At 26.0% G+C, this 25,158-nt stretch overlaps 1 protein-coding gene across 2 annotated transcripts in view; it reads left to right on the top strand.

The window, feature by feature from the left end:
• The window catches only part of LOC100208210 (S phase cyclin A-associated protein in the endoplasmic reticulum), a 96,940-nt gene that overhangs the window by 48,605 nt on the left and 23,177 nt on the right, over positions 1-25,158 (top strand). For both annotated transcript variants that reach the window (XM_065816203.1, XM_065816204.1), the window contains exons 10-23: positions 2,611-2,751; positions 2,901-2,972; positions 7,676-7,705; positions 7,923-7,976; positions 8,068-8,139; positions 8,529-8,599; positions 9,080-9,161; positions 9,265-9,318; positions 9,682-9,774; positions 10,376-10,471; positions 10,729-10,856; positions 18,315-18,380; positions 18,469-18,595; positions 19,406-19,521. In XM_065816203.1, the coding sequence (XP_065672275.1) occupies positions 2,611-2,751; positions 2,901-2,972; positions 7,676-7,705; positions 7,923-7,976; positions 8,068-8,139; positions 8,529-8,599; positions 9,080-9,161; positions 9,265-9,318; positions 9,682-9,774; positions 10,376-10,471; positions 10,729-10,856; positions 18,315-18,380; positions 18,469-18,595; positions 19,406-19,521 (1,202 nt within the window). The remainder of the gene's footprint in view (positions 1-2,610; positions 2,752-2,900; positions 2,973-7,675; positions 7,706-7,922; positions 7,977-8,067; positions 8,140-8,528; positions 8,600-9,079; positions 9,162-9,264; positions 9,319-9,681; positions 9,775-10,375; positions 10,472-10,728; positions 10,857-18,314; positions 18,381-18,468; positions 18,596-19,405; positions 19,522-25,158) is intronic.

Here is a 25,158-nt window from a genome sequence, read left to right on the forward strand (position 1 = left end):
TCTAACTTATATAGTGCTTGTTACCACTCATGGACTAACCACTTGTTACCACTCATGAATAATATTTGCTTGTTACCACTTGCTTGTTACCACTCCTGAATTATATTATATGTTGTATTATATCTTTGTGTGTGTGTGTTTTTTTTTAATGCTTAACCATTCTTAATTTTGTTTTGAATAAATAAAGGACCATTAGAAATATGTAATTTATTTAACTTTAAGTAAAGTTATTAGGGCATAACGGATCTGGCAAAATAATTAGAATCTGGATCTGGATCCTACCTGGATTTTTAATTTTTAGACCCGGATCCAAATCTGGATTCAGGTCCAAAAAATAAAAAATAAAAACAAAAAAACAAATATAAAAACTATTTTAAACAAGAAATTTTTATTTTTTAAAATATATATAACCACAGTTTACTTTGTGAAATAAAAAATGTGTAGCATTTCATATCAACAAACCTATTTTAGTTTTAATTTTTATCACGTTTATTATTTTTGTAGTAAGTTTTTAAAAAGCTTAAGGTATCAATAGTATTATCATTCAAGCTACTCCTAAGTTTGGTTATAAACAATCCGCATGCACTAAAAGCTTGTTCACTCGCAGCAGATGTTAGATGGATAGCTTTTAAACTCTGAAATAAAATCTTCAAATTAGAAGTACGTTTGTTTGTTGACTCAAAGACAGAAAATTTTTTTGAGAGAGATTTTATACTGAGATCTTCATTATTTAATTCTTGTTTTAGCTCAGCACTTTGTATAGCTTTTTCTAGCTGTGTTTTCATATTAAAATTTTCTTCAAAAGAAAATTTCTCCAAATGAAAAAACTAACGATGATTTCAAAATCATTGTTAATATCTTCTTTACAATCTTCTTTGATTGCTTGAGGTAAAAGCTTTAGTAAATGATTTTTAGCTGACAATATAACTGCTGATTTTTTTGGCTATACTCCAAAAGCATTTAAAGTACCAGACAAGAGAAAACTAGGGTTATTTAAATATTCAATGAGGTGAATCAAATTAGGATTTCTCATGCTTAAAATTCTCATTTCTTAAACATCATATAAGTTTTTGCTATTGTCAGATTCATATGATTATAGTTGACTGAAACAAAACAAAAAGTTTTTTCTGCTGAAAGAAAATTTGAGTTTTGGCTCCTAATTTTACAGGCTTTAAAACCTTAACTAAATCTTTAAGAATTAGCAGCTCTGAATATGATTTTGTTTTTGGAGACTGTATAAGTGCCATTTTAATACATTTGCTTAAAAAGCGTTCAATCATTTCAAATAATTTCAACATGTCTTGCAGTCTAAAATAAGTTCAAGTTCATGTCCAGACTCTTTACATGCTTCTGCATCATATCATCATTTTTAACAGGTGATTTTTTAAACAACTTTGTTATTGTGCGAACTTTTTTTAAATTTGAAAAATAATCTTTTATAACTACAGCCTCTACTGAACTATTTTCAAATGCAATGTAGCCCAGCTCTTCACCTTGATTAAGCTCTTCACTGTCATCCTAACTAATATTAATTTCAAAATTATTATTTTGGTATAAAACTTCAGTTGGTTTCACATAAAGTACATCCCCTACTGCTAAATGGAAAAAACAAAAACATTGGCAAAACAAAAATTTAACCATAGCTGATGCACTATCTGTAATTGTACTAACATTATCATTATTAAATTCCAGTTCTAATTCACTCAACTTTTTACTTACTATCTCAGCAGCTTTTTCAGATAGCATACTCCCAACAATATGTGCAAGATTATAAAGGCTTCCATTTGTGTGCACATTAATATTCATATAACAACACATTTTAATTAATGTATGTTCATCAAAAGTTAAACTAAATCTGAAATCGTTAGCTTTTATGTCTTTTAATTCAGCTGTTAATTGAGCTTTTATGTCTTTAGCATGATCCAGTAAAATATTTTTAATGGATATTGAACTAGAAGGTATTTTTTGTCCTTTAGCTAAATTTTTGTCCTTTAGCAAATTCATGTAACCTCTTACTTTTAGCAACAGTGTTAAATGAAAGTCCATCAATTGCAATGAGATCTGTTAGTATATTGGCAATAGTGTCTTGTACAAAATTTCTGATATCTTTTTGGGATGAACTGTTTTTGTAGGATGTAATAATGGCAATTCTATTTTTTGTAGGATGTAATAATGGCAATTCTAATCTTTAGATGCTTTCACATCTCATATGCTTATCGCATAACACTTGTGCAGCCTCCTTTAATTGTTACAATGGCGTTACAGGTTTGCATTGAGCAGTTTCATTTATTTCGCACTTTAAGAAATGCTCCCAAGCAGGAGTATTGCTTTTAAATTCTTCTTCATTCTAAAATTGTTATTCTAAATTGATTTAAAATTTTATTATGCTTCAAAGTGCAACAGTTTCAAACTATGTGATATCCAACATCAACATTATAGAATGTAACTTTATGTATAAAAAATCGGGAACTGAATATCCGAACCTAATAGATCTGGACCGGGATCTCAAGTATTTGGTATGGGTACCCGGGTATTCGCTTCCAGATCTTGGATCCGACTATGTCCTAAAAGTTATATGTATGTATATCTGATTTATAATTATTATTTTAGGTACGAAATGTTCGAAGTTTAAAAAATAGATTAATTGCTGATAAAGAAAGATCAATGTTAGAACAAATGAAAAAAGCAGAACTCAATAGAATGATAGTTTTACAGGAGAAAATTAAAAAAGCTCAAGAGGAAGAAGCCAAAGTAATTTTTATAATTTAAAAATTTTTTTTAAGTTTATTTATGTTGTTAATGTTTTCATTTGTTTTGTTTTTGCATACTTTTCTTCCTGAATTTTTATTGCTGTACTATTTTTTTGTTTGTTTGTTTGTTTGTTTATTAATCTTTCACAGGTAAATGAAATTGCGTTTATCAATTCTCTAGAAGCGCAAAATAAAAAAATTGAAGTCCTAGAAAAGCATCAAGTAAGATTTTTAGATGGAAAAAAATGCCATTTTTGTACTCTATTAAGTGAATAATATCTTTATCAAGAGTCTATTAAAAAAAAATGTTTTGTATCATTTAGTTGTATAAAAGTATAATTAACAGCATTTATTTTGTAAACTTTTCATCATTACATATATTTTGGAAATTCTTTTTTAGTCATGTGAGAATATTTTTAATGAAGTTTATTTTGTAAAACATATATCACTTATTGTTATTTTTTTTAATACCGTGTACATTAATTTATATTTTTAAAAATATAAGCATTATTTGTACATGTGTATTTTATATATTTTTTGTATTATTTTTAAAACAAAAGACGTATATATTATGTATATAAACTTATAATTATATCAAAGATATATACAATTAGGTATATACAACTATCCTGGCAATCTTTATAAATAAGTTTCTTTAATAATGTTTAAAAATGAAAATGTTCTAATTTATTTTTAATTTATAAATGATTTTTTTTTTTGAGATTAAGTGGAAATGAATGCAAATAAAAGTGATAAGCTGGTTGTATTTGGAAAAAAAAAATCTAACAATGACGTCTTTTTTTATACTGAAACTCATATAAATTAAACACACTTGAACAAATTATTAAATCTGTAAATTGCATTTAAAAAAATGTGTATTTAAAAATCAAATCATAAAGGCTATGACTATAACTACAAAGTTAGTTATCCTTGGTTTATAACGTTTATTATTTTGTTTTAATCAAAATAATTCAGCCCAAATATTTTTTTTTAAACGTTTTCTTCAATATGATGACAACTTGTCTCAGCACTTTAGGATCCCTTTAAGTTTCACAGCATTTAGTGGTTTTGTCCAAAAGTTGCACCAATGCATGGTTAATTACAGGTAAAATTTTGACACCCCAAAGACAATGTGAGAAGTCATGTTTTGATCTAAAAAATTTCAGTAAAGTTAACAAATACACTGTCATTATTTAATTAAATTAAGGCTGAGTTGTCATACACTTGCATATTATTATAAAAATTAAGAAATAAGTATTCAAAATTGAGAGTACAAAATTGTGTGTTTTGTTATGTCTTTGGATATTGTACTGTCTCTTGTACCTAAATTTAGGCATGGTCTTTCTTGATTTCAGAGTGGAGTGAATAAATCTTATTTTCTATGACCACACACTTTCTTTCAGGCTTCCGTGCCAAATTTTACTGTTTTTCCACAGCTTGTGTGTGGCATGGAAACTTTGTAAAAGTCTTGTTGATTGGTATTGCTTCTTTTAGCATATTTTTCAAATCTTACATACTCACATCAATTATTATTGGTGGTGAAATTACTTTGCTGGACAACCAGTCAATAAGGTTTTCCTACTTCTAGCACCATTTTCTCCAGCTACCTCTGCTGCTACCTCTCTACATGCTAATAAACATACCACAATTCTGACTAACTTTTTTTTTCAATACATTTTTTTTTCTATCTCAATAAGATTATGGCTCCTTTTCTTGTCTTATCGGAATCATACCACACTTTCATCTGATCATCATCTTCTATTTTGGATAATTATATTTATTCCTTCTTGTCTGTTTTAATTCAAGTCTCCACATTTTTCATTTTTTTTATCAGAACATCTCTTTTGAGAGCAAATGTCTTTTTATTATTGCAGTCAATGAGATCAATGTAAAATGTTTGATGTTAAGCTCTGTTATTCTCAGTTTACTAAATCTTGTATCTTATCTTTAAGTCTAATGTTCTATCTCTCGTTATGGGTATGATTGCTTTTCCCCAGAATAAAGGAGAGTTATTTGCAAAGAACCTTTCCTCTAATTTGACTCTTGAATCTAACGCAATACTCTTCCTGCCAGTTAAACATATTAACCCATTGTTAAAAATCAGAATTACTCTTGCTTCTGATGTTAAAGTCAATTCTCAGTTAAACTCTTCTAGCTAATTGTGGTTTAGACAGTATCTCCATTATAATCTTACAAAAATGTTCTCCAGAACTTTCTTTAATTCTCGCTAAACTATTAATAAGTGCTTAATAAGTGGTTTCAATTTTAAAAACTCTAGTAAACACACTGACCTCTCCAACTATCCTATATCTACTATCCTATGTCTACTCTCTTAGTTTTAGTATTAGTTTTAGTTTCTTCATAAGAAAGTTTAGTCTCTTCATTTTCGCTTTTTTTTTCCATATGTTTATTACTTAATTTAGTAAAACAATTTTAGAATGACTTTCAAATATTTTAAAAGCAATGCTCCTGTTTGGGATTATTTCTTTAAGTGCAAAGTAAATGAAACTATTACTAAGTGCTAAATAAGTGGTTCGAATATTTAAAAACTCTAGAAAATACTCTAACCTCAACTATCCTCCAATCTCCAACTACCAAACACCTCTCCAACTATCCTACGGTTAGTCTACTCTCTATTAGTTCCTTCATATGAAAGTTTTTAGATTATTAAATTATTTCTTTTTAACCACAGTATTAAAGTCATACTTGAAGGTCTAAACTCTTCTTAGTTTAGGTTCTATTTTAGGTCTTCAACTTTAGGAGTATTTTTGCTCCTGTATTTTTATTTTAATGTAATTTAAAAAATTCTACTAAACACACCTCTCTAACCAAAGTCAAAGAAAGATACAAAGAATATATATATATATATATATATATATATATATATATATATATATATATATATATATATATATATATATATATATATATATATATATATATATGTATATATATATATATATGTATATATATATATATATATATATATATATATATATATATATATATATATATATGTATATATATATATATATGTATATATATATATATATATATATATATATATATATATATATATATATATATATATATATATATATATATATATATGACCTCTCTAACTATCTATATATATATACTATATATATTTGACCTCTCTAACTATCCTATGATTAGTCTTCTCTCAATTATTAGTTTCTTTACTTATTTACGAGATTATTAAATCATTTGTTTCTAACAGCAGAATTTAAGTCATTCTCAAAGACCTACACTCTTATTTATTTCCAGTACCTTTAGGTGTACTGCAAGGTTTTATCTTTGCTCCTGTATTATTTGCTGACTTTTCAACTTTATACTCTTGTCTTTACAAAAGTCATAATCCTTAATCTGATCACTCTTCTGTAACAGCTTGAGGCTTGCAGTGGCTTGTGTATCTCTGTTGGCTCAACCAAAACTCATTCACACTTGGCTTTTCATTCAGTCGCATCCTTTTACTCTTTTTGTCCCTTCAAGCTATAAAAATGTTTATAAAATTTTTTTTTTCCTCTCACATTAACAGATCCTTAAAACTCTCATCCATCTTCATGTGTTCCTTACTCATACAACTTACAACTTTTAAATTCTTCAGTTAACCATTTCTATGCTCTTTAACCATATGTACCCAATTTTAAAATCATGTTTAGAAAGTTAACTTTTAAAAGTTCAAAAATATAATGAAAAAATAGCATATTTGATGATGTTTGAGTAATTTCAGGCTCCTAGCTAGAACAGAACATATTGTCCATAAAGTGTCCAGTAAGTGTTTGTACAGTAATTAACCATACACAGGTGCAACTTTTGCATACTACTGCAAAGACTGACAGTTATATGTTTTTAACTTTGTTTTTTTAAGTTAGGGTGATTTTACTAAATTTTTAAACACCAAAATTTCACCATAACAACATTGAAACAAGATCTCAAGACACTTTTAGTTAGGCAGTTTAGTTGGCATTGCTGAATAACGACCCTAATTCTGAGGATAAATATATATATATATATATATATATATATATATATATATATATATATATATATATATATAATATATAATATATATATATTTTATATATATATATATTATATATATATAATATATATATATATATATATATATATATATATATATATATATATATATATATGTACAACCCTAATTCTATGTATATATATGCAACCCTAATTCTGAGAAATAATATATATATATATATATATATATATATATATATATATATATATATATATATATATATATATATATATATGTATATATTAGGGTGTCCCAGCCTCCCTTTACATTCTGAAAAAGTTCTGTTTATTTTCTTAAAAATTGCTATTGGTTCTCAAGCAACTCAGTTAAATTTTTTCAAAATTTTATTGGATTTTGGGGGAGCACAAGACCCTTGAACACTTACCGCGCCCCTAATATTATTAAAAAAAGTTTTTCAAAAGTATGTCAAAGTATTGGGTCTCAAAAGAAGCAAAATCATATATAAATTTAAAAAATAACAATCATTTAAAAAAAAAAAAATTATTTAAGATTTTTTTGGGAATTAATATCAAAAAAATGCACTTCTTTCGTTTTTAGTTATAAAATGATTATTACTTTCAAATATTTTATATAATTTCGCATTTTGAGACCCAACATGACATACTTTTAAGAAACTTTTTTTTTTTATAATATTAGGGACCCGGTAAGTGTTCAAGGGTCTTGTACTCCCCTTAAATCAAATAAAATTTTGAAAAAATTTAACCAAGTTGCTTGTGAGAATTAGTAGCAATTTTTAAGAATATAAACAGATCTTTTTTAGAATATAAGGGGCAGCTGGGACACTCTAATATATATACACACACGCGCACACGGTTTATAATTCGAAAATTTTTTGTAGGGATCAGAAGCAAGACTTCATGATCTTTTGGTAAGTATTTTTACATAATTAATATTATTAAAGTACATCCATTGAAAATGAACTTATGATCCTATATCAGCCTATATTTTCTCATTGATAATTGTTTAAATTTTTAATTATTTAATGCACTAAAAATATTAAACAATAAGATCTAACTAGCTAATATTATAAGATCTAACTTGAATATTATTGTTTTTGAACTACTTTCATACTTTTTTTATTTAAGGAAGAGAGGCAGAGAAGGAGAACAGACAAGCAAGCAAAAGAAGAGGCAGCCCAGGTAACTATTTATTTACATAAGTTATTTTCATATTTAAAGCATTTATTACTGAGCCAATTATTTATGTTTATATTAAAATTTTTAAAATTAGGAAAGAAGACGAGCTTTAGAAGAAGAACGACAAGCAAGACTACAAGATATTAAACAAAGAAGAGGAACCCAGGTTTTTTATATTATTTTATACTGTGCATGGATATTTTATTATATTTGTATGATGCAAGTGTTCAGTATAATGTATAGTTATGACCAAAAAGGTTCGACCATTATTTATATCCAAAAAAAATTTTAATTTCTATAGTTTACACCTAATTATTTATAAAACTTTTTGATTTAAAAAATGTTTGTGCGTTTTTAAAAATACTTTTGATGGGAAATTTATTAGTTAAAAAAATTTATAAATTTTATCAATTTTATAAATTGTATTAAAAATTTTTATATAATACAATTTAAAAATAATAATAATAATAGTTGTACATTTGTCAATATTTTTATGGTACTTTATTTAGCACATAAGAGGTTTATGTAGAATGAAAACTCATTATTTATACTTAGGCTGAAAAATGGCTTAAAGAAAGAATTGAAAGAGAAAAACTTCGAGAAGAAATTGCCAAGGAAAAGCAAAAGTAATTTATCTAAAATAAATAAAATTTTAATCTAAATATCATTTGCATATTATTATTGCATATTATTTAAACACATAAACATACACAAAAATTCCTAATGATTTGCTCAAATCAATTGTTATTCTAGAAAACAGCTATTAATTATATTTTGATTTTATTTGTTACATTTTCCATTAGTTTTTTTGATAGTTTAAAAACAAATAAAAACTGTTAAAACTAAAAACATAGCTTCAAGCATAAAAATTTATATTTATTAAATGCTTTTTCAAGAGTATTTTGAAAACTATACTATTATTTAAATGTTGTTCCATAATAATGTAAAAACAATTTTTTAATAATACATTGACTGTTTTTGTAGTATTAGATGCAGTGCAATTTACATGACGGAGTATTTAAGTTTAAGCAGGGTTTAGTCAAGATTATTGATAAACATTTCTTTCATACTCCAATAACAAATTTTATTATCATATTATATTTAAGAGAACGAGAAATGAAAGTGGCTGCAAGAAATGAGGCCCTACAACAAGCTTCAGAAGAACTTCAAAAGAGAATAGAACAAAAAGTAAGAAAGGAGCAATAAACTTTTATAAAATAAAAATTTAAATTTAATTACTTTTGATTGAATAATATTAAAAGATTTTTTGATATACTCAATTTGCATTTAGCACATTGAGTCAACCAGAAGACATGAACAAAGAATTGAAGACATCAAAGAAAGAGTAAGAGTTTCTCTTCTAAATTTTGTATCTTATTTAATTGCTATAGTTAACAGTAATATATATTTTTTTAATATATCATATTAAATATGTATTCTATTAAATTTTTTATATGTGTGTAGGCTTTAAATATTTTAATTGAAATTAACCATTGTTTAAGAAATTTTATATTAAGTGGTTTGAAATAAAAGAGATTAGTGAGTGAGAAAAAGTGATAAAATATTGAAAAGAAACCTTTTTTCGATCTTCTGTGAAAAAAATTTAGCTTGAAATAATTTTAGCTTTGTCTATATAAAAGTGTTTTTTTTTTAATTATAATAACCATAGTTTCATTATTACTTTGATTTAATAAGAAATGATTTACAGGCTGCAAGCTCATCGCGTCATGGTATAATGGAAGATTCACCAAGTGCTATCCCTTACAGTAAATTAAAAATGTGTACATTATGTAATGTAGAGGTAAGATGGTTGTTTTTATAGGAAGACAATTTTTTTCATTTTTTTTTTTTTTACTTTTTGTCATTTTCTTAAATAAGTTGATGATTTTTGGCACAATGATGTATTGGTGAGATGCTCACTTTGCAATCAAGAACTTTCAAGATTGATACTGTAATATCTATAATATACACTTACTAATAGTGTGCTTGTCTCATAAGCTAAAGATCTGTTGTTTAACGCCACCTGAACAAGTTTTATAACATCGGTAAGGAAGGAGGCATGAACTTCCTTTCGAATGCTATTCCACTCTGTGATAAGACTTCTTGGGAATTTTTAAAATTAATTTCAAATTCAAAACTCAAATACAAAAAATTAAAAAATATACAATGCTACAGTAGTGGGAATCAAACTCTCAACTTTTTTTTTCCATACATCAGCTTTAAATTAAATAATATATCTATATATACTTATAATTAAAAATCTTAACATCCTATCCTTTATGATCCTCCTTCAATTTTTTTAAAAGTTTTATTTAATACCCAAGTTATTTTTTGTTGACTACTAATAAGAATCAGGTTATTAAAATCTTTATTATAGTTTGCAATTTGTTTTGTAATAATAGATTGCTTCTGATGTCTACATGGTGAGTCATTTAAAAGGTAAAGTGCACAAAACTGCTGTTAAAGAATTAAACAAAAAAATAACTGATGCTGAAATGGTATTTATTAATTTTATTATTGTTTTAATTTATTAATTTTAGTTCTTCTGATTTTATTGGTAGCCATATATAAATGGTAGTTGATAATTTTAAAGATGAATCATGATATGATTTTTTTTGTTAATAGCAGAAAAAATACTTAGTTTGAAAAAAGGTAGAAGGAGGTTTGGGAGAGCATCCTTTTGATAGACATATGTAGAAAGAGTTTTCGAATAAAAATTTAATAGTAGAAAAACATAAATCATTCATTTTTTCAGGAAGCATTTTCTTCAAAATATATTAAAGAAGCTGAAATTAATTACTCACAACGACAAAAAGAAAATAATGATCATATCAAATCAATGAAAAAAAGAGCAAAAAAAATTAAGTCACGCATGAATGCCAAGTTAGTTTTTGATAAAATTTGTTAATTTTTAAATGTTAATTTCAATGTTAAGTTTTGCATACTATAACATAATTGAACATATAACTGTTTAATACTTTTTATGTTTTATTATTTCACAATATTATTATTGTTAATAACTTTTGTTTCATAACTGAATACACACACTAACACACACATGCACAAAAATACACGCATATTATGGTGGTGTTCAAAACAATATTACTTTTCACACCCTTTATATACACTATACACTCTAAAAAATAGGACATAAGTTTCTACCTTAGGTAGAATATGAGATATACCCTAACTAAGATATAAATTTCAACCATATAATATAGAAAATAGTATTATAAATAATCATTTGTCATATAATTTTCTACCTTATAGGTACAATTTTCTACCTTGGAAGGTAGAAAATTGTATCCTCCTAATAGTATATCACATATCTGACCCTAAGGTTGAAATTTCTGCCGTTTTTTTGAGTTTGTTTAGTAAAATAATACAAAACTAAAGAAAGTACCAAATGCCCTAAAAAGATTTTATAATCACCCTGTTATGAAAAAAAAATGTTTTTCAAAAATATTTCATGTTGGGTTTCAATTAAAACAAAATTATATAAAAATTTTATAAATAATAATTAGTATATACAAAATATACTGAAAAAAAATTATTTTTTGAAAAACTTGGCTAGAATCATTAGAAATTAAGTAAGAAATTAATAAAAGATAAAGATATATCTGCCATCCAGTTTGTGGCTTTACCTATTAGAGTAGAGGTCCAATTAGAGCCCTGAGGAACTCCACATGTTATGTTTTATAATTTGGAAGGCTCATTTTCATTATTATAAACAAGCTTTTTTCAGTTGTTTAAATAACTTTTATGTAACATTAAAATATTATCTTTAAATATTTTATTTGGCTTTGTTAAATCTCTTGTGTTTCAAAGTATCAAGTTTAATAGTAGTACCAGTAGAATAACCTTAAAAACTACACAATATTTCAAAATGGGTTACACCAGTTGTACAACAAGTTTTTGTGATTTTTAAACGCCTTTTTTCGGGCTTTTCTTCCTTGGAAGTCATTAAAATTGTTTTACCATATTCATTGAGATTTTTTTAAATATTCCTCTTAAAAAATATTCTTTTAAAATATTCCTATTAAAAACCATAAGGAACCAAATTGGATTTATTTGGATAGAAAAGTTTTCCAATTTCTAATTTTTTTTTATTATTATATCAGAAATCAGTGTAGTTTGATATATAAGGAGGTTTGCTAATTTAGTTCAATAGAAAATAGCATTTTAGATAAAATCTTTTATAAACTTGAAAAAATACAAAAATATGCATTAAAGGACTAGGCTGAGCTGTCAATTCAAGCAATAGGAACAAAAAAAATAATAATAATAGTAAAATAAAACTAAAAAAAAAAAAAAATAGTCTGAATGTATCCCAGACTGATAGTTTTTGATATAATTTGTTGATTTTTAAATGTTAATTTCAATGTTTAGTTTTACATAGTTTAACATTTAACTGTTTAATACTTTTTATGCTTTATTATTTCACAATATTATTATTGTTAATAACTTGTACCCACACGCAAGATCTAAAAGAATTAGAATACAAAATACAAAGTTTAACGTAATATAATGCTTATTGCCGGAATCAAGCCATGAATGTTTATCAGCCCTCGGAATTAACAAAAACAAAGTATTTGAATATGTATATATGTATGTGTATATATATATATATATATTTATATATATATATATATATATATCAGCCCTTGGGATAAGGATCGGCATTCGGCAATACCGTCCTAAAAGTGTTTAAGGATGGCAAAAAACTGCTGACCTTTTTTCTATGTTTTATGGTAAGACATTTGTATCAAATTGAGGTCATCAGATTATTGCCAACCTCATTTATCCTAATTCCGAGGGTTGATGAGTATATGTGTGTTTGTATATATAAATATATATATTTATATATACAAACACACATATACTCATATCTGCATATATATATATGTATATATATATATATATATATGTATATATATATATATATATATATATATATATATATATATATATATATATAAATATGTATATATATATATATATATATATATATATATATATATATATACATATATATATATATAACTACATACAGACACTTATATATTAACTTACTATAAACAAATATATAAAAAATAGATAAAACATATCTATCAATATATACTTTATATACATCTATAAAGAGAAAATAAAAAAGAATAATCCATGTTATTAATATATATTTAAACTAAAAGGGGGAGTAGAAAGATATTAATAATCATGGTGTTGTAAGATCCAAATAAAATTAAGTAGTGGACTAATGTTGCTGAGACTCCATCCTCAGGCCCACAATATATTCACTGATGATGTTTCGGAAAGCCTGATAAAAAATGACTTGTATTGCTTGTCAGGGATGCATCCTTGCTATCTTTATCATCGCTTGTAGCCTACATCATATTAGTCATCATTGCAATAAAACCTTACTACAGAAAAGCCAATTACTCTCACCCCTCTGAAATAAGGCAACAACAATAATTTTTAAAAAACATTGTGGAGAGGCAAACATGCACAAAAAGTATATATAAATAATCTAACAAATATAAACAAAATATAAAGTATAAAAATATACAGATTAAGATTTAAAGCCCATATAATACATAAATATCCAATCACAATAAAAAAAGAAAGTAAAAAGGTAGATAAGTATCTTACCATATTTAATATGTCAATTAAATTTTTTTATTTTATCTTAAGTAGATAACTAGTTATGGTAACTGACAGACGTGAAACTGAGAACAAAACTACTGTCAAGAAAAAACAATAAGATCTTAGTTAAAGGCATAGCAGTGCTAACAATAACAAAATGACTTAGCAACATCAAAAGAACAAAAAATTCTTGCAATTCTATTGGCTAAAAACATGCACCAGGAAAATGTATTGTTCAACAACTATTAATAGAGCTCCAATCCTAATAAAATAACCATATAATTCATTAGTGGTATAGGATTAAGGTTGTAATTATATGTGGTATAGAGTAAAGTCCATGAAACATAAGGTAATTACAGTATAGGGTAAAGCTTAGAAATGATAATAACATAATTCCGGTATAGGGCTGAGCCTAAAAATGGTCTAAACATACTTATAGGATATGCCTACCCTAATGTATCATAAAATGTAAATAAATATCATAAAAATAAATACATAAAAATAGCAAAATAGATACAAATGGTGCAAATGCAAAGATAATGACGTATTTAAAATTAACAGACTATTCTAGTAGTATATATTTCAACATCAAATAACTAAAAATTATAAAAAATAGTTTAATCTTCGTATGTATATATTATTCATAGGACAAATGTATTAAAATTTCTTTAATCAATGCTGTATTGGAATAGGTAAGTACCCACATCTTATTCCAATACAGCATTTATTAAAGAATTTTTAATTCCCTTATGTTTCATGGAATTTAATCTATATCAATGGGAATATTTCTGGTAAATAGGGGGCATCTCTAATAGTATGCCAACGCTTCACAACAATGTTATTGTTATCTCTCTCAATATCACAATAAGGAGTTACTATGAATAATATATATACATCTATATATGTAGGGGGTTTATAAATTAGTTGTTTTTCATTAAATGGCAAAGCTCTAGTAAATTGTAAATTAATATCTTTCACTGCATAACCTCTTAACACAAAGATTTGTGGTAAAGTTAATAGTTCTTTAAAAAGATTTTCCCATTCTGGTATAATTCTATTATTCATAACGCTTATTAGTATTCTAAGCGGTGATTAGATTTGTGATGTAGAAGGCTCTTTGTATCTGTTGGCTTTCTATATAAAGTACTTTAAATATGTCCCTATCTGTCCTTATATAGTGACAAATCTAAAAAATTAATTGAAGAATTGCATTAATTAAAAGTAAATTTAATAGTTGGATGGATACCATTCCATTGATACCTCTTGTGATTCTTCCATAGATCCTTATAACAAGAAAAAAATATCATCAATGTAACGTCTATAAAAAGAAAACGAATTTGGGAAAATGCTAGTTAAAAAAATGGTTTCTTAAATTATACTAATATAAGCTAATGGTGGACACAATGCTAATCTGATGAATTGGAAACTGTTTAATATAAAAGATGGTTGCTTCAATTCCTACTTAATGTGGAATATTGGTATAGAGTGAGGTGACATCTGCAGTTGCAAAGCAATAGTTAGAAGAGATAAATTAATTTGATTAAAGCATTTTAAGAAAATGAGTAGTATTTTGATATATTAGGGGAGGAATTCTGCCACTGCTCGTATTGTGTGATAAACATAGATAAATGGTCTGTCCGGCCATCACATGCTGAAACAATGGTTATATAGTTACACTGTTTTCTTTTTAATTGCTACATTTGATAAGTTAAAATATTATTCCATGAGTTAACTTAGAATGGTCAGGAATAAAAAGATTGTTTATTCTGTAAAATAATTATACCTCTATTTTTCTATTTTGTGCTTGTAAATTTAACCTACTATGTATAATTTTTGCTTTTAGCATGTAAAATAGAAAATATCATACAATAGACAGTACAGATTGTAACATTACACAGAGACACAATAACAGCACATGGAGACAGTAGATTGGTGTACAGACACTAATAAACATAGACAGGCAGCATTAAAAACAGGAAACTTTCATTTAATTAAAGATCACATGGTTAATATTTGATATTTTGAAAGATGGTTAGATGGCAAAGTTAAAGGTGGAAAAAAGAAACATTTGAAAGTGTTACATCCAGATGATGAAAAGTTTGTTATATTGAGAAAAAAAAACAGAGCCCACTAAGGACTCTTTAAAAAAGAAGTTTCTGAAATTATTTTGGATGTCTTGAAAATCAGAAAGTATTTAAAGGAAAATAGAAAACGTAGAAAAAAGTTATTAAAATTATGCGGGAAAAGTGTAAAAACAGCCTTTGGAAATTTTAGTTTTGGTTTTTTTAGCGCATTTTTTAAATGCTCTAATTATCAAAACTTGAAAAGAGCCATAGCTAAGTTGTCAAAACAAAGTATTATATGCATAGTCATATAAAACGTACAACCCTATGTCATTTATGAAAAGGCCTGACTGAGTGGAAATTATTACCAAATGTGCTTCATTTCAAAAAAGTTTATTTCAAAAAAGCTGAAATAAAAAAACAAACTACAAAGTTACAATTTTGCAATAAAATTGTTCAAATAAGGCAGTTAGTACTTGATTGCATATACATTTTCCTTTAAAACAGTATCACAGCAACTAGAAATCATATCAACTAATTTAATGAGAGTATCTTGAAGAATTTTATATCAACATTTTTTAATCAACGCAAATAAGTTGTCTTTTTTGGTTAATTTTCTTCCAACTAATTAATGGTTGATGTACTCTCAAAGATGTTCAACAGTATTGAGGTCTGGGTTCTGTAAATGCTATTCAAGAACTTTGATTTTTTGTGATACAAAATATTCCTTAATAGATCTGGTACAATGTTTTGAATCGCTATCTTGTTATAAGATCAGTTTGTGAGTCATTTTATACTTTGAATGTGGCAGCTTAACATATTTCATAATGTCTAAATAAATTGTCTGGCCTATGATACCTTATATGCCATTAATGCGACTCTCATTTTCATGGGTAAAATACCCCCAAACCATAACATTTCCTTCTCCGTGTTAAGTTAAATTAAGTTAAGTTAACATGCCTACTGTTAAGTAGGCAACTGATATTTTAGATTGAGTTTGTCTCCTATTGAACTTCTGACCTAATCTTTGAAATAAATAATAAAATAAAGTTTGGTCTTGCTAAAATTTTATTCTGGCTTTTAAATTTCTTGCAGATATAACTATGCAGAAATTTTTGCAGATATCAGATGTTACTTTTTTAACTGTATGGAACCATTCAGATTATTTTTTCGTAATCAAGGCTCAGTTGTATTGACGCTACAGTATGTGCCATGAAACCAATGCTTAATTTAAGTTTGAATGCAGTCTTGTGAGGATTGTTCTCAGAACACCTTACTAATAATCTATCAGCTTTTTAGCTGTAACATGAGGTTTTTCAGAGCAAGGCATTCTTTTAATAGTTTTGCCCTGACGAAATCCTTTTGTAATGTATTATTCAACTTATTCATGGTTTAGAAACATTGTAAATCTCTGATATCTTTCTCTAAGTAATTTTTTCCGCACAACTTTTATAGTTAACTTCTTTTATTTATTTAAAACTTCTTTACCTTTCCCATGCTTTTAAATTATCACTAAGCAATTAAATTATAAAAGTTTACAAATATTTTGACATATATTTATTCTACATTGCTTTTGAAAATATCTTGAAGTAGATAAATTATCAAATTTCAATGTTTTAGTCTTTAAAATTGCTAGTGATGTTACAGTTTTAAACTTTTACCCAGTAGCCTTTTCAAAAATAAACACTTAAATTTTAACTAATCATTAAATTTTACACCTTATGTTGTTTTTTGTTTTTTTTGTTGTTTGTATCTTGAACTAAAATAATATAAAGCACATTTGGTAAAAATTTTAACTTTTTTGAGAAAGTCTTTGAAAAGTTAAAAACTGGAAAAATGTTGACGTTTCTATACTTCTGCACGCTACTGTTTGTTTTTTTTTAATTTAAAGTATTTAAATTTATATTAGGTTATTTATTATAAATTATATGTTTATATTTTTTTCAAGATTGTTACATATTGTTTTTTATATTTATAATACAATAGTTAAAAAAAAAGAAAAGAGAGAGAAGGAGGTGTCATATAAGTTCAAAGCTTTTTTAAACTTAACATTTAGACTCAGCTCTTGCAATAACTTGAATTTGCTTGTAGTCGCTTGAGATTAAAAAAAGTTGATAAATAATCTTTTTTTTAATTTTACATTTATCGAATTTAAAAATATATTTTATCCCTGTAGAGTTTTACAATCCGCAATTAAAAAGCTTATTTTAAAAGGGTTTTTATCTAAATATAAAACGTCTTAGTTTTTTATGCAGGAGTGTGTTTTTTTTTATTACTACATTAATAGAGATTTTTTTTATTTTGTTTATTAAATAATTTTTTTTTATTTATACTATGCAATATTTACTAAGTACTTAAAAAAATTTTTTTTTTTTATCTAAAATAGCAAAAAGCCAACAAATAATAATTTAAAAAATTACCTCAACATTTTAAAAATATATTAATAATGTTTTAAATATTTTAGATAAATAAGCTCACTTTAAACACATTCATATTTTTTATTGAAACTGTTCTCTGAGCTGTTATAATTTTTTTTTCTGGAACAGCGTAAATTTTTTTGTGTCTCTCGACCACTAAACAAAAGTTCTGATAGGTTAATTATTTATTTAGATATGTTTGTTTATTATTAATTTAGAGGTAAAGATTTTGAAGCTTCATATCAATCAAATTTAAATGGTATTGATTCACTGAAGCGAGGAAAGTATGTCGTTTTTATCTGATTAATTTTCTTTTATTGTTTTTTGTTTTTATCTTTTTTTTTTTATTTATGTTTTTGTTTTGATCTCCAGGCTTCAAAAATCAGTAAAGGATATTACCAATCTTTTACAAGGACATTCTAATGTTGTTTGGCCAAAAAATAAAGTTTCTGCATTGGATAAATCGTTAAATGAAATTATGCGCTCACTTGATGGTTCAGTAAGTTCTTTTTTTATTAAACTTAGTTTTCATTTATTATTTACAATCAAGCTATCTACTTAATCTTAAAGAGATAGTTGGATTTTATGAACCAACAGCCCCAGGAGAATTTGTTTATGACACTTGTAACATAAGATGTAGCACTATTTTAAAATCAAATATTTATCTAAAGTTTGAAATTGGGTTTTCTTTTTTTTTTTCATTTTAAGATTTAGTTTTGGTCTAATATATTTATAACAAGTTATCAGCTTTTTTCTTCCACTAGAACTTTATGAAAATGGTTATGCTATAAAATCTATAAAAAAACTCACACTAGAACTCAAGGAATACAGTTATGCTCTAAAATTTATTATGAAAGTCATAGTCAGAAAATAAGATAAAATAGTCTGAATTTTAAAATTACAAGACATTTGAACCATTAAGGCTTAAAAGCTTAAAAAATGCATCATTTCATGTTTCATTGATAAATAAACACAAAACTGGTTAAAAAGAAAATCTAAGAATGTAATTTAATCATCTTAATGAAAATCTAAGAATGAATTAAAAGTTTTATTAATAGTCTGATTTTTTAGTTTTATGTTATAATTTCTAAATTATTATAATAATAATAAATAAGAAGTTTAAATGTGTCTACGATACAGTTTAAAACTTTGAGCACAATTACGCTTATGAACTTATCTTTTATGCTATAAAGAGAAGCTCTAAAATTTTTTATTGTTTTGAGACTTAACATGTTTTCATTATTATAAACTTGGATAATTTTTTTAGAATTATTTAAAATGTCTGAAATATTTAAAATGATGCATTTAGAATATCAATGATCAAAAAGTGTTTTGTCATTTGGGAGGATTGACAGCTTTATCTCGTGTATTATTGCTATGGGATATATCAAACATTGATAAAATAGAAAAGACTATGAGTTCAAAGTAATGATTTTTGATTTTATAAATAATTAAGTCATAGTATAATTCTAAAGTTGCAATAAGTTTTTTTTTTTATTATTATTCTTTGCTTTTTTCTTCATTTTTCAAAAAAAAACCATATGGGTTTAGGTCTGCAAAAAAGTTGGTAAATTCATATCTATATGTGAATAAAGTAGATATATATATATATATTTTTTTTTTTACAAGCCTCAATATTTATTTTAATAAATCAATGTTTACAAATCTTTAATTTATATATATGTGCAATTTTCCACAAAAAATATATACAAGTGTTAAAGTACCACACATATTTAAAATTCATAAAAAGGTAATAATGGCATTTAAAAAATTTTTTAGTTTATAAAATATATTGCTGGCTATTAAACCATGCATTTAAAAAATGTATGTAAGTCCGTCGTACTAAGATTACTAGGGACTTACTTGTGGTTGTTGTTGAAAATGTATGGTCTATATAATAATATAGACCATACATTATATCTATATGATCTGTATCTATAAGATAAAATAATAGCAAATTTAATAGTATTGTTAAGGATTGTTAATGCAAAATAAGTTGTTGTAAAAGATAACTTGTAGAAGACTTGAGAGTCTTATTGTCGAGTACCCTAATTTAATGGTTTATACCGTCATCATTGTTAAGTAATAATGAGTGATACACATTAAAGTTTAATTCATATCAATAAAACAGTTAAAATTGAGTATGAGGTATTTTAGTTGTTTTTTTTCAAAGTAACAAAATTAATTATTGTTTTGAGTTCTGTATTTTTGGATATTATTTTGTTATAAAGGTACAGATCCTGGTATGAATTAGAAAATCATCAAAATTTTGTTGTTTTTATTAGCAAAATGTGTTAATTTATCTGAAAACCCATATATTTAAGCATGAATAGAGTTAGTTGATAGACATAAATTTGATAGACATTTAGTGCATTCAAGGCTTTTAGTAAGAGTTCAACATAAGACATGTACCAGTAAAAATCTGCGCGGACATTTTAAAGGGTATTTATTTAACTATTGTATTTCGATATTGAATGTATTTTGAAAGTGCATATATTAATATTCTTCAATTTCACTTAAGAAAGTTTGTGATGTTTTGTATGTGAGAACGCACGCACTTTGTGTTTTACACTTGACATCAGCTTTTGCACAGTCTTCAGGTGAACTTTCTTAGTCGCTCTAATCCATTTATTTTTGAAGTCTTTAGAGTCTTTAATGTTTTTGGCTTCTTTTACATTGAACTTTAGTTTTCTTTTGACAAGAGCCCAATATCTTTTGATATGATGTAGTTCAGGACAATTTGGTGGATTGCAGTGTTTTTCAACGAAATCTACTCTATGTTCTCTAAGTCAGTTTAAAGTTGTCCCAGAGCAGTGACATGATGCTAAATAGGGCCAAAATAACGGATAACCTGTGTGTGTTCATAAAAATGACAAAAGGCGTTTCTTGAGGCACTCCTTTATGTATATTTTAGCGTTAATTGTTTCCGTAGTCACAAAAACAAGAGCTTCTTTCACCACATTCACAAATTGCTTGCCAAACCAAGAATTTTTTAGCGAATTTTTGCATTCCAATGCATTTATAATTGGAATTCAGTTTCTTGCAATGAATTGCTGAATAATATTGGTGTCCTGGAAGAGGTCGGAAATATGCAGCACAATAAGTTTCATTGTCAATAATCAAACAAGATTTTTTGGCACATAATTTTTTATTGAGCAGCTTTGAACAACTAATTGCAACATTTTCTTGCTTTTCTTCACTACGATGAACTTTTTCTTTTTATAAGATTTATAGCCACAATTTCTCTTCAACCTTTGTATAGTGGAAGCACTTGTCTTAAATTTTTTCATTAAAGTTTGAACAGAAATCTCCGGTTTTCTGTCTAAGTCATCTTTCACGTTTTTACCAAGATCTCGTCTAATAAAACATTTTTTTCTTCCACTTCCTGATTTCTTTTTGATTGTACCAGTGTCCTTAAATCATTTCACAACGCTCTGCAATAATCTCAAAGCAATCTGCAACTCTTTAGAAATTGTTTTGTTTGATGCACCAGGATTTTCAACAAGAAAATGCAAAAATTTTTCTTGCTTCTTATCTTGATTTGATGACATTTCAATTAAAATTAAATGTTTTTGTAACAGAATTTTTTAAATTTTGAATAACACTAATACAATGATATTTTAAAACAATTAGCTATTTAAAATGATGCACAGTTTCTGTAAACACCACATCAGAACATGCACAGATTTTTTCTGGTACATGTCTTAATTAAATTTATCTTTATTGTAAACTAGTCTTGGCGCTTGCTTTTATTTTATATGACGAGAATTTAATTTGGATTTGTGGGTAGTTGTCCATATAATATTAGCATACATAAGATAACTATGGATGTACGACAAATAAAGCGGTTTTAGATTATCTTGAGACAACATAGATTTTATTTTGTTGAGTATCCCTATATTTTTTGATATTTTGGTGTTTAAGGTGTTTATATGGGTTTTCCAGGGCAGGCTTTTGTCAATTATTATTCCAAGAAATTTGGTGGTTTCAGTTATATTAATGTTTGCACTATCTACTCAAGAAGTATGGTTGGTACATTACTTTTTTGGAATGAAAAAAAAAATTATTTAGTTTTTTCAGTAATTAGTGATAGTCTGTTTACTTTCAACCAGATGTTCAGATTTTCAAGCTCATTGTTCATACATTTGAAAAGGTCTTTTAATGATGTTGAGGAATAAAATAAGTTAGTGTTGTTTGCAAACATTACTACATCAAGTTTTTTTGAGGCTTTAGCAAAATCATTAATTTACAACAGAAACAGTAGGGATCCAAGAATAAAACCTTCAGGAACACCACATTCTACTTTTAATAGTTTTGATTGTTTATATTTATCTGAATTGTATTATTCACCTCCCTAAGGCCAAGATGGTCTTTACAGTCAAGGAAGCTACTTTAATTGTTGTAAAAACTCTCACTAATTGTTGTAAAAACTCTTCAACTCTGAAATAGAGTTATAGAGTTTTTAATTTTGGCAAACAGCACAAAGGAACAAGTTGAACACTACTACCAGCGTCATGGTGGGGATCAAACTTGGAACCTCTCGCTTACAAAGCGAGCGCTCTACTAAATATTACTACCGCATTAATATATAATTAATAATACATTGTTCTCTGTTACAAAGGTATTTTTTAAACCAATCAATGGTGATATTTTTTTATTCTGTAGCTTTCCGTTTTTTAAGGTAAAATGTTATGATTTACAATGTCAAACACTTTTGACAAATTTTTTTATCAAAAGAAAAAAATTTTTTATCAAAAGAATCACTTATTAAATAGATCTAGAATAGGCTGTTTAGTTGAGTAGAGCTTCTGGAAGCCAAGTTATTAGGATTTTATTTTAAGTTAAACAATTGTACAATCTATTATAGGTTATTTGCTCAAGAAGCTTAGAAAAGTAGGAAGTCTGGAAATAGTTCTGTAGTTATTTGATAAGTATAATTCACCACTTTTAAGTATTGGTACAATATTAGCTATTTTCAATTTTTCTTTTACAACACCTGTTTTAATTGATGACTTAAATATTTCAAATATAAGTTCTTTTTTTATTGTAAAGATATTTAATACTACATTACTACAAGTATCATCTATACCTGTCATTTTATTTAATTTTATGGAGTTTGGAGCAATGTCAAGTTCTTCATAACTTAGTTCTTTATATTTTAGTTTACCCTGTACCTCGCCTAGATTTGATTGAAATAAATAAGTAGGACAATTAGTTTTTGAAAGTTGGTTAGGTCCAATACTTTTAGTATTTAGGATTTTTCATTCCTATTTTTTAAGAATTTGATGTTAAGTTTTTACTTTTTTTGTGAATATTTTTTTATGCCACTAATGATCCATCGCCACTGTAAATATTTTGCTTTTATTTTCTGTTCTATAATTGGGAAGTGATTATTATAGTGCTTTAAGAACATTTTTAAGAACTCATTATAATCAGATTTGGTGTGTTCAAGGTTACATTCTTGCTATATTTTTATATTTTTATTTTAGATTAATTAGTTTCTGTATCTTAGAGAAGTAAAAAGTATATTGGAAAAGTGATTGGATATATCTGTCTCGATTATTCCTACTTTTATCGATGAATTGTTAAATGTATTAGTCAATATATTGTCTATTGTGCTGTTTGAATTTGATGATACTCAGGTCGGTTTGTTTATTAATGGGAAAATATAGTGTTGGAACGATAGATGTTAGTCCTTGGGCTTGCCTTAAGGCCAACAATTAAGGTCTTGGCCTGGAAACTGTCAGCCTTAGTCTTGGCCTTGAACATTGTAGATTTAACCTTGATTGTTTTGGGCTTTGCCTTACACCTTGTCTTTAAGAATTCAGGACTTTCTTTCGTGTTTCCATTTTAAAAATTGTACTACTGTTGATTTTGGTTATAAGAGTTATTTTTGTTTACTTAAAAGCTTTAGAATTTAATTTTGTATTTTGTGTCACGATTTAAATTGCTGTTTTTGACTAGCCATTTTAAAACAATAATCAATGACATGATTGGTTAATGGGAATTTATTATATCTATATTAAGTCACATGATATGTTTTAACGTTTTTTATTAGTTAAAACATTTCAATATTTAAAAAAAGATTTAAACACATTATTTTTTCTTAAAATTAAAAACAGAACTTTAAAAGTGTTTTGAATTAAAATAGTTTTTATATTTAAATTATAATTTATTATGAAGTATTTTTTTTATTTATTCATACTGTTTTTATTCAACTTATCTAAATCTGTTTAAAAAAGTTGTTAGTATTTAATAGATATTTTTTGTAGTAATTTAGCTTATAAAATCCAACAAGCAATAGTTTTCTTTTATATAATTTATCCTTCTTTGATAGTTTGGTCGCTGAACTTTCAAAGATTTGCTCAAGAACAACACCAGAAACCACTTTGACATCTACTAAAAATAGTGTTACACCTCAGATTCAAAAGCCCTTTACCAAAAAAAAAATATGCTTTTTTGCAAAAATATAAAAAATCATGTTTTACAAACAAGATGACTTGAATTACCAGAATTTAATTAAAAAGATTTTTCGTTAAAAAAAACTTAACAAATTGAAGCAATATACAAAAATTAGAAATCTATAAGTGTTTCTGTGTCTCTGCAACGTCAGCTCCTGTCGAGTGTATCTTTTGTCAGAGTGGGTTGATGCCCTCATAGAGCTTGTATGTCTGATTCGTTGAAACTTTGATGTATCTTAAATGTAATAAAGACTTAATGCTATATAGTGATAATTTATGGTTATGACTTACAGTTAACGCTAACAACTAATTTAACATATTTTTAATTAAAAGATGTTAATATTAGTTGTTACCATTAAGCACAAAAATACATAAATATATAGAATTAAAAGTTTTAATTCTTTATTTTTATGTATTTTTGTTTTCGGCTTTCATCTATATCTACAAATTTTTTTATTGATTTCATCGAATTCTGCACATAACCTTGGTCTAATTTCACAACATGTAGCTTTATTGTCAAAGCACTTGCTACCTGCAGTTTTGTTAATAACTGGCCTTAACATAAGGCCAAAATTTAAATCTTTGGCCTTGAAAATGTTTA

Source organism: Hydra vulgaris, chromosome 13 (genome assembly GCF_038396675.1).
Source record: "Hydra vulgaris chromosome 13, alternate assembly HydraT2T_AEP".
Classification (NCBI taxonomy): domain Eukaryota; kingdom Metazoa; phylum Cnidaria; class Hydrozoa; order Anthoathecata; family Hydridae; genus Hydra; species Hydra vulgaris.